Here is a 9,109-nt window from a genome sequence, read left to right as displayed (position 1 = left end):
ATCCCAGCTGGACTTCAGCCGGCCTTCCTCTGAGAGGACATTTTAAAGCAAACACTGGGATCGTCCAGCTTCTACACTGTAAAGTTTGTTTTATGTTACACCGTCCGTAGTAAACCTATGCTCTCTGTGAAGGCAAGAAACACTTGGGTTCCCCTCCCGTACCCAAATACTTGAAGTTTCCGGCTCTCCTTTCCAGATACACACAGAATTTACACAGGCGAGAGGCAGTGGCAGTGGGGTGGCCGGACACTAGCACAACTTGACACTTTTTATTGTATAGGACAATGGTTACAGACCACAAAGATTCAGGAAGACCCACTGCTTGGGCCCAAAAAGAGACAAGACTCCCCGTGTCAGTTCAGTCCTCTGGGCTGTGAGGGGACAGGCTTTTTCTTACATGGGTCTGGTAAGAAATCCACGACAGTACTCAGTACAACGACAGCCTCAGCTGAGCCCAGCTGCGTGAAGGGGCACGGAAAAGGCAAGCCAGCCTCATTTCAGTTACTTGGGTGCGGCCCTGAAGACTCGGATGTGGATGGCCGAGTTGTTGCGGATGCGGGTGAGCGGCTCTCGAGTATCAGTCTCTGGTTCCAGCTCATCGACAAGCTCTACCGTGGAGGTATTGGCAGCCACCTGCAAGGACCCGAAGCTGCCTGCCTGCAGCTGTAGGGCAATGTTGATGGCACGGTTGATGGCCAGGCCCAAGCCGTGAATGTAGATCTCAGTGCATGAGTTCTGACCGCGCGCCCCGCCATCCAGCAGCTTTTGGCAGCGGGCCAACTGGGCCTTAAAGTCAGTCTTCATGTTGACATAAATGTCATTGGGTCTCCGGGGCAGGCGGTGGGGCAGCCGCTTCCGAAGGGTGTACTCCACCGGGTCCAACTCAGCCTCGACAGCCCCGCGGGGTTCTCGGTTTTCTGCCATGCTGTGTGCCCTGGCACGGGAAAGGGACAAGATCAACGAGGGTGACTTCGCCTCCTTTCCCACCCAGTTTCCTTCCCAAAGCGTGCAGCCGGGAGGGGGCGCAATCGACGCCCCTCTTCCCTTCCAGCCTCTCAGTCCCCTCCCACTCCCCTCCAGTCCCCGTATCTCCCCCACCCCCGGTTCTCAGTTCCTATTCATCCATGACATCACCAACCTCAAGCCCTCCGCCGCCCCTTCCCCGCGCCTACTCTCCCCAGTCCACAGTACCCTCTGCGCGCCCGGGGCCCGCTCCCCAGCCGGGCCACTCAAGCGCTGCGCCGACCGGCCCGAACAGAGGGCGCTGCTCGCGACCCCCAGGCCCCAGGAGCGGAAGAGAAGCAAAGAGCAGCGCTACAGGAACGCCCGATCACGACCGCTCCGTCGGCGCCCGGCTCTGGAAAGGGCTGCGGAGCGCGCACGTGCCCCCCGCCCCAGCCAGACCCCTGCGGCGCACGAATGGCCTTCCCGGCTTCCGTCCTCCCCGCCCCTTTCCTGAGCGCTCGCGCGACCGCGCGGTGTGTCTCAGTAACGCGAGGCTTCCGGAGTTGACGGGATCTACCACGTGTACGCCTCGGAGGCGGGGCGCGGGGCCAGGGGGCGTGTCCCAAGTCGAAGCCGGGGAGGACTAGCCGGGGAGGACTAGCCGGGGAGGGTCCGCTTTCCCAGGCCAGGCCGAGTCCCCGGCCCGCGAAGGGGTCCTGGAGGAGAGAAAGGCGGGGAGGAAGCCACTGTAGCGGCGTGTAGGACTTGAGGGAGGGTCTTTCAAAGAGAGCAGAGAGGGCGGCGAGTTCAGGAGAACGTGATCGCGAAGGGCCTGAAGGCACAACTGGACTCCCGCGCCCATCACTTCCCTCCTCCGGTCAGAGGCGGCGTGGCGGAGCTGGCAGCGCTGGCCTCCGGCCCGAGGGCCCTGTTGCCCACAGATGGGAGAGTTGAGTGGCGAGGCGGCGGACGGCGCCTCGGGACTCCCTTGCAGTTCCCGGGGACCCGCCCCACTCCCTTATCTCTTGCCGGGCTGACCCCACCCCAGGCCAGCCCTTGGGGACCCACGGCTTCCCCGGGGCACGCAGACCCACCCACACGCCTCAACCACGGCCCACCAGCTCGAATGCTGCCCGCGACCCGGGAGCGGGGACGTGCGCCCCCTGGCGGACAGGGCGGAGCAGCGCGCGGGGGTCGTGGCTCCCCAAGGCCAGCAGGGAGGGGTTTCCTCTGCCTGGGGAGGGGATTCTCCCCCGAGATTGGTGTAGCTTCTGGCGAGTTCCTTTCGGAAATGAGTTAGACATGCACTGGGGACCTGGAACTACTCTCCTCTTGAGTTTCCCCATCATTTAAATGGAGATAATTCCTGTCTTGCCATTGGGTCGTGAAACCCAATGTGACCTTGTAAACTATAAGCCTACACATGTGCGTTGGCATTTTTATGCCCCCCTGCCCACCCCCAGACCCCTGTCTAGTTGCCTAGGGTGGAGTCTGATCCCATTTGACTGGGGGCTGGAAAGAGGTCAGATCCCTGAGAACTTCTCTCTCAGCACCATTTAAATCCTATAGTTCTTTTAGCGTCAGATTCCTTCCTTAATCACAAATTTGGGGGTTTATGCGGACGTGAGGAGGAAAGGCTGGGTACAACCCTATTCTGCCTCAGAAGTGACATCTGAGCTGAGCTTTGATGGATAAACAGGAGTTCTTCAGGGAACCAAGAAGTATTCTGGAAACACTGAACAGTATTTTCAAAAGAATGGAAGCATAATCTAAGCTTCCACCGCAAGGAATTAGAACAAGAAGAGCCAAATAAAGCCAAAGCAAGAAGATGGGAGGAAATAATAAAGAGCAAAAGACAACGAAACTGAACACAGAAAAACAATAAAGAAACTCAAAATAAAAACTGGTTCTTGGAAAATATCTGTAAAATTGATAAGCCTCTAGTCTACAAGACTGACAAGAGAGTACACGAGAAAGAAGACAAGTTAAATTATCAAACATGAAAGAAGGGATAACACTAAAGATCCCTTATACATTAAAAGATGGTTAGAAAATAATACAAACAATTCTACATCCATAAATTCCACAACTTAGATGAAATGGACCAATTCCTAGAAAACTACAAACTACCAAACTCCTCCAAGGTGAAATAGATCATCTGAATAGTCCTATAACTATTAAAGTAATTAAATTCATAGTTAAACCTTTAGAAAAAGAAATATCTAGGCCCACATGGTTTCACTGGTGAATTCTACCAAAAAAAGAAATAACAGAAATTCTACACAATCTCTTCCAGAAAACAGAAGAGGAAGGAACATTTCCCAACTACTTTTATGAGGCCAAAACCAGAAAAGACAATACAGAAGAAGAAAAGTACAGACTGCTATCTCTCATGAACAAAGACGCATAAATCCTCAGCAAAATGTTAGCAAATTGAATCCAGCAGTATATAAAAAGAACTACACACCACGACCAAGAAGAGTTTATTCCGAAGATGCAGGACTGGTTCAGTATAAGAAAACCAATCCGGACCGGCCCCAAGGCCGAGTGGTTAAATTTGTGCACTCTGCTTCAGCAGCCCCGGGTTTCGCCGGTTCAGATCCTGGGTGTGCACATGGCACCGCTCATCAAGCCATGCTGAGGTGGCATCCCACATGCCACAACTAGAAGGACTCACAACTAAAAATATGCAACTATGTACTTGGGGACTTTGGGGAGAAAGAAGAAAAATAAAATCTTAAAAAAAAAAAGAAAACTAATCAATATTATCCACCATAATAACAAGCTAAAGAAGAAAAATCACATGATGCTATCGATTGATGCAGAAAAACCATTTAACATAATTTAGCACCCATTTATGATAAAAAACTCCCAGCAAACAAGGAATAGAAGGAACTTCCTCAACCTGATTAAGAGCATCTACAAAACATCTACAGGGGCCAGTGGTTAAGTTCACACGTTCGTTCGCTTCAGCAGCCCAGGTTCGCTGGTTTGGATCCCAGGTGCGGACATGGCACCGCTTGGCAAGCCATGCTGTGGCAGGCGTCCCACATATAATGTAGAGGAAGATGGGCACGGATGTTAGCTCAGGGCCAGCCTTCCTCAGCAAAAATCCCAAGGAATCTGCAAAAAACTCATAGAAGTAATAAGTGAGTTTGGCAAGTTTGTAGGATACAAGATCAACATACAAAATCAATTATATATATATATTTTTAAAGATTTTATTTTTTCTTTTTCTCCCCAAAGCCTCCTGGTACAGAGTTGTATATTTTTAGTTGTGGGTCCTTCTAGTTGTGGCATGTGGGATGCCGCCTCAGCATGGCCTGACGAGCAGTGCCAGGTCCTCACGCAGGATGAGAACTGACGAAACCCTGGGCCTCAGAAGTGGAGTGTGTGAACTTAACCACTTGGCCACGGGGCCAGCCCCCCTCAATTATATTTCTATACACTGGCAATAAACAATTGGAAACCGAAATTTAAAACACAATACCAGGGGCTGGCCTAGTGACGCAGTGGTTAAGTTCACACATTCCGCTTTGGGGGCCTGGGGTTCGCCAGTTCGGATCCCAGGCACGGACCTACGCACCGCTTGGCAAGCCATGCTGTGGCAGGCGTCCCACATATAAAGTAAAGGAAGATGGGCACAGATGTTAGCTCAGGGCCAGTCTTCCTCAGCAAAAAGAGGAGGATAGGCAGCAGATGTTAGCTCTGGGCTAATCTTCCTCCAAAAAAATAAATAAATAAAATAATAAAAATAAAACACAATACCATTTACAATCACTCCAGGGGAGGTGGGAGAAATATTTAGTTATAAGTCTAACAAAACATGTACAAAATATGTATGCTGAAAACTGCAAAATGCTGATGAAAGAAATCAAAGATGATTTAAGTAAACGGAGAGATAGACCATGTCCATGTACTAGAAGATTCAGCATAGTAAAGACATCAGTTCTCTCCAAATGGATCTGTAGATTTAATGTGATTCCTATGAAAATCCCAGCAAGACTTTTTGTAGATATGGACAAGTTTATTCTAAAATCTGCATGGAAAGGCAAAGGAAATAAAATAGTTAAAGCAATTTTGAAATAGAAAAAGTTGGAATCACAATACCTGATTTTAAGACTTACTACATAAACACGATGATCAAGACGGTGTCGCATCTGCCAAAGGATAGAATTGTGGAATAATTCTATTCAATTAAGTGGAATAGAGAACCAGAAATAGATTCACACAAGTACAGCCAGCTGATTTTTGACGAAGGTGCAAAAGCAGTTCAATGGGGAAGGGACAGTCTTTTCAATAATTGGGCAAATAGGCAGAGAATTGAACCTCAGCCCTATGCAAAAAATGAACACAAAATGGATGGTAGATTTAAATATAAAATGTAAAACGAGAAAACTTTTAGAGGAAAACATCTTCATGACATGGGGTCGGGTGAAGAGTTCTTAGACAACTCCAAAAGTACCATCTGTTAAAGAAAAAAAGTGATAACCTGTACTTCATCAAAATGAAAAACTTCTACTCTGTGAAAGACCACATTAATAGGATGAAAAGAGAAGCCACAGACTGGGAGAAAATAATCGCAAGTCACATATCTGACAAAAGACTGTATCCAAAGAACTCTAAACTCAAGAGTTACAAAACAAACAACCCAAGTAGAAAAGTCGGGAACAGACACTTTAGCAAAGATGGTCCTAGGATGGCAAAAACACACATAAGATGTTCAACGTCATTAGCCATTAAGGAAATGCAAATTAAAACCATGTTGAGATACCAGTACACGCCTATTAGAATGTCTAAAATAGCCTTGACGATACCGAGTATTGATGAGAATGTGGAGAAACTGGATTTCTCATACACTGCTTGGAAATGTCCAAGGGGACAGCCACTCTAGGAAATAGTTTGGCAGTTTCTTCTAAAACTAAACATACCCAGCAACAGCACTCCTGGGCATTTAAAAGCTTATCCACAAATGTCCACAGCAGTTTTATATGTAATAGCCCCAAACTGGAAACAACCCAGCTATCTTCCAATGGCTGACTGGTCCAACCAACTGTGCTACGGCCATGGGATACCACTTCGCAATAAAAGGTCGATCAGGAGAACTGTTAGGCTGTTGGAATACTGGTGACATCATAGAATATTGTGCTAAGCAGCTCCCAGTTTAGCGTGGAAGGTAAACAAGATGGGCAAGAGTGTGACCAGCGTTCAGGTGGGACCATGTACAGGATTTGGTGGACCCCCAAGGAGGAACAGCCCACATGACCTTGGGGCATCCAAGGTTTTCCAAAGGAGGCAACGACTAAGCTGAGGCAGGAACGTCTAGCAGTGGGGCTCATGTCCCGTGCAGTCCCTCCCGTTACAACAGAGAGGTCTGGAAGGACTGAGCCCTGGGAGGTAGGGGAGAAGAGGAGGAACCAGCAAAGGACTCAGCAGGAGCAGCTAGTGAAGTAGGAGGAAACCCAAGGAAGTACGATGTCCTGGAAGCCAGGTGAAGAAAGCATTTCCTGGAGGAGGGAGGGACTGGCTGTGTCATATGCTGTTGACAAGCCACATAAGATAATGGACCAGTCGATTCAGCAACGTGGAGGTCATTGCTGACTAGACAAGCAGTTACATTTGGTCGACCAAAGAATGTAGCTCATGGCTGAAAGTAATTCTGAATGCAATATATTAATTTCAGGGCCCATTTTGTCTGATAATTAACAGTAAGCACAGTTTATGAATTATCACTCCACGACTCAGACTGTGCCTTTTCGTGATATTTAAAATACATTTTCCAAACTTTGACATCCAGATAAATACAAAGGTTCACAATTCAGGTGGGTGAAGCCGGGCTCTGTAATAAACCAATCTGACACTAGATGGTCCTTATCTTTTTGCATTTCATTCAAGGCAAACACCGCAGAGGAATCTGCCGTTAAGAAAAAAGGCAGAGATTGGCTGTCTAGTCTTCCTGGAGACCTCCCTTTCATCTCCATTAATCATCTAACCAAATCTCTTTGTTTAGTTCAAAAGCTTGCAAATCTAAAACAACACAGACCAAGACATTTTACAGCATAGCACCTGAATAAACAAAAATATTTTAGGTCCAAGTGATTTCTTTGTAATTTTTAAGCACTGTATGGGAGATGCACAATTCTGATTTCATTAGTTGCCTTTCCCAAAGAGGGCGCTTCTATCATCCAATTTCCAGTGTTCTCTGCAGCAGCAGAGGCCCAAACTATGAGAGGTACCCTCCCCCACTGCAGAGTACCTCTCCAGGGTCAAATGCTGGTCCCCAGGGAACCTGGGCAAACACTCTGATCTCCCACTCTGGAGCCGAATGTGCTCTTCCTGCCAGGCAGCATCTAGTGGGTGCTATTCTCAGATCAAAGACATTTTTGTGGGCCCACCTGGTAGCACAGCGGTTCAGTTCACACACTCTGCGTCAGTGGCCTGGGGTTCACAGGTTTGGATCCCGGGCAGGGACTTACACGCTGCTTGTCAAGCCACGCTGTGGTGGCGTCCCACATACAAAATAGAGGAAGACTGGCACAGATGTTAGCTAAAGGACAATCTCCCTCAAGCAAAAGGAGGAATATTGGCAACAGATGTTAGCTCAGGGCCAATCTTCCTTACCAAAAAAACCCAAAACATTTTCATGGAGGCCCTCAACCGAGGTTCACTTCACCTCTCATCCAACTAGCAATCCAGGTCCTCTTCTCCTCCAGCCTGGATTGTGGCTATTCTCCAGCTCATGCCCGCTTTTCCTAAATCTACCCAAATCCTTCCAGCTCAGCACAGGCTGCCCCTGTCCCCGACTGCTTCCACTCCACAGAGGTCGCCCTCTTTTTCCTCTGAGCCGTTTCTCTCCTATAATCTGCAATCTCACATTTGCCAATTAACAATTAAAACATGCCAAGACCTCATTTATTCAGAGGTTAGGCTGCTAGTAACTTCAATCACCTAGAACACGAAGTAGAAAAGTTCAGAAACAAAACGCATCAACAGCAAAAGCTTTTGAGTAAGAAAACACAGCCATCATAACGTTAAGAACTTTAGGAGAAGAATTCTGACCCAAGTTGGAGTCTGTTGATAGATTTTCACACAGCGCTAACAGTCTGAATGTTGTGGACCCTGTGGAACCAGAAGTCCCTCTTAGCTAACTTTTGTGGAGCGCCTGCCCTGTGCCAAGTGCTTAACCACACAATCCAGAGACCCCAGAGATTAATTAACCTGCCCAAGGCCACAGTCAGGAATGGATGGAACCAGCACAGGAGCCCTTCCTTTAAACAATTGCCTTTTCCAGCCTGTGAGCAAGCAGCTTGACTGACAACACTGGAGCGGGAATCCTGGCTGCAAGAAAGTGGAGGAAACTGAAAAAGGAGACACTAAAACTCCAAGTGCACAGAAGCCGCGCGGCTGGGGTGGGCGGGTATTCGGCGCAGGAACAAAGGGCCTTCGTGGGAGCTCCCGAGGTCCGCACTCCATTATGGCACAACTGTCCCCTGTGGGCACTCGAGTTCCAAGTCAGAACTCACCTTTCCCCGTCTTGAGGAGGATTATTGTGTACTTAGTAACGGTTGTTTTAGGAAGCTGGAAAGGAGAATATACATTCTGGAAAGACTTGGGAGGAAAGTGATGAAAACACACACAAAGCTTTCTCAGCCTAAAAAGTTCAGGGATTCGGAAAAGTCGTTCTCGAAAACCTCTTTTTTAAACAAAGGAGGTGTCAACCTACCTCGCACATTTGCATAGCAGTTTCCCTCTTTTCAAAGCCTTTCACATTCACCTATTCTAATTCTTCCAGCTCGCCGGGATGGGAGCGGGATGGGGGCCGGGGATGGGATGGAGAACAGCATTCACACCTTACTAGAAAAGAGAAACTGAGGCCCGAAAGCGTCAACTCCTTTGGCCCCTGAGGTCCAGGAGCCAGTCAGTGGCGGAGCCAGACAGACACTCCAGGTCTCACCAGCCAGCACTGCCTCGGGCTGTTTCTAAATCATTCGGCTCTCCGCTCCTTTCGTGTCTTCCAGGCCGTCTGACGGACGCACCTCTGGAGTGGTTAAGGTTTCCTTCAATCCAGGCGGCCTCCCCGGAGGAAGCCGACTGGCCGGGAAACACCGACGAGGCCACTGGGAGTCGCGACGGTCGCGCGTCACGTGCCGGGGTGCAGCGCGGG

General features: G+C 48.8%; 1 protein-coding gene across 4 annotated transcripts; it reads right to left on the bottom strand.

Moving 5' to 3' along the window:
* Positions 1-249: 249 nt before the first annotated feature.
* Positions 250-9,103, bottom strand: POP7 (POP7 homolog, ribonuclease P/MRP subunit). 4 transcript variants are annotated; one of them, XM_046666069.1, is made up of 2 exons: positions 8,900-9,103; positions 250-934 (listed from the first exon to the last, which is right to left on the bottom strand). In XM_046666069.1, exon 2 carries the CDS (start codon positions 922-924, stop codon positions 502-504), a length of 423 nt encoding a protein of 140 aa, XP_046522025.1. In that variant the 5' UTR covers positions 925-934; positions 8,900-9,103; the 3' UTR covers positions 250-501. The 4 variants fall into 4 exon arrangements, with proteins under 4 accessions (XP_046522025.1, XP_046522024.1, XP_046522027.1 ...); XM_046666068.1 differs by lacking the exon at positions 8,900-9,103 and adding an exon at positions 8,669-8,886; XM_046666071.1 differs by lacking the exon at positions 8,900-9,103 and adding an exon at positions 1,139-1,445.
* Between the last annotated feature and the right edge of the window lie 6 nt (positions 9,104-9,109).

This window comes from Equus quagga, chromosome 7 (genome assembly GCF_021613505.1).
Source record: "Equus quagga isolate Etosha38 chromosome 7, UCLA_HA_Equagga_1.0, whole genome shotgun sequence".
NCBI lineage: Eukaryota > Metazoa > Chordata > Mammalia > Perissodactyla > Equidae > Equus > Equus quagga.
Note: the sequence above shows the minus strand (reverse complement) of the source record. Positions and strands in the feature narration are given on the sequence as shown.

What these genes read in the sequence shown, in the direction of transcription:
- POP7 (XM_046666069.1), bottom strand. Translation starts at nt 924, where the DNA reads ATGGCAGAAAACCGAGAACCCCGCGGGGCTGTCGAGGCTGAGTTGGAC.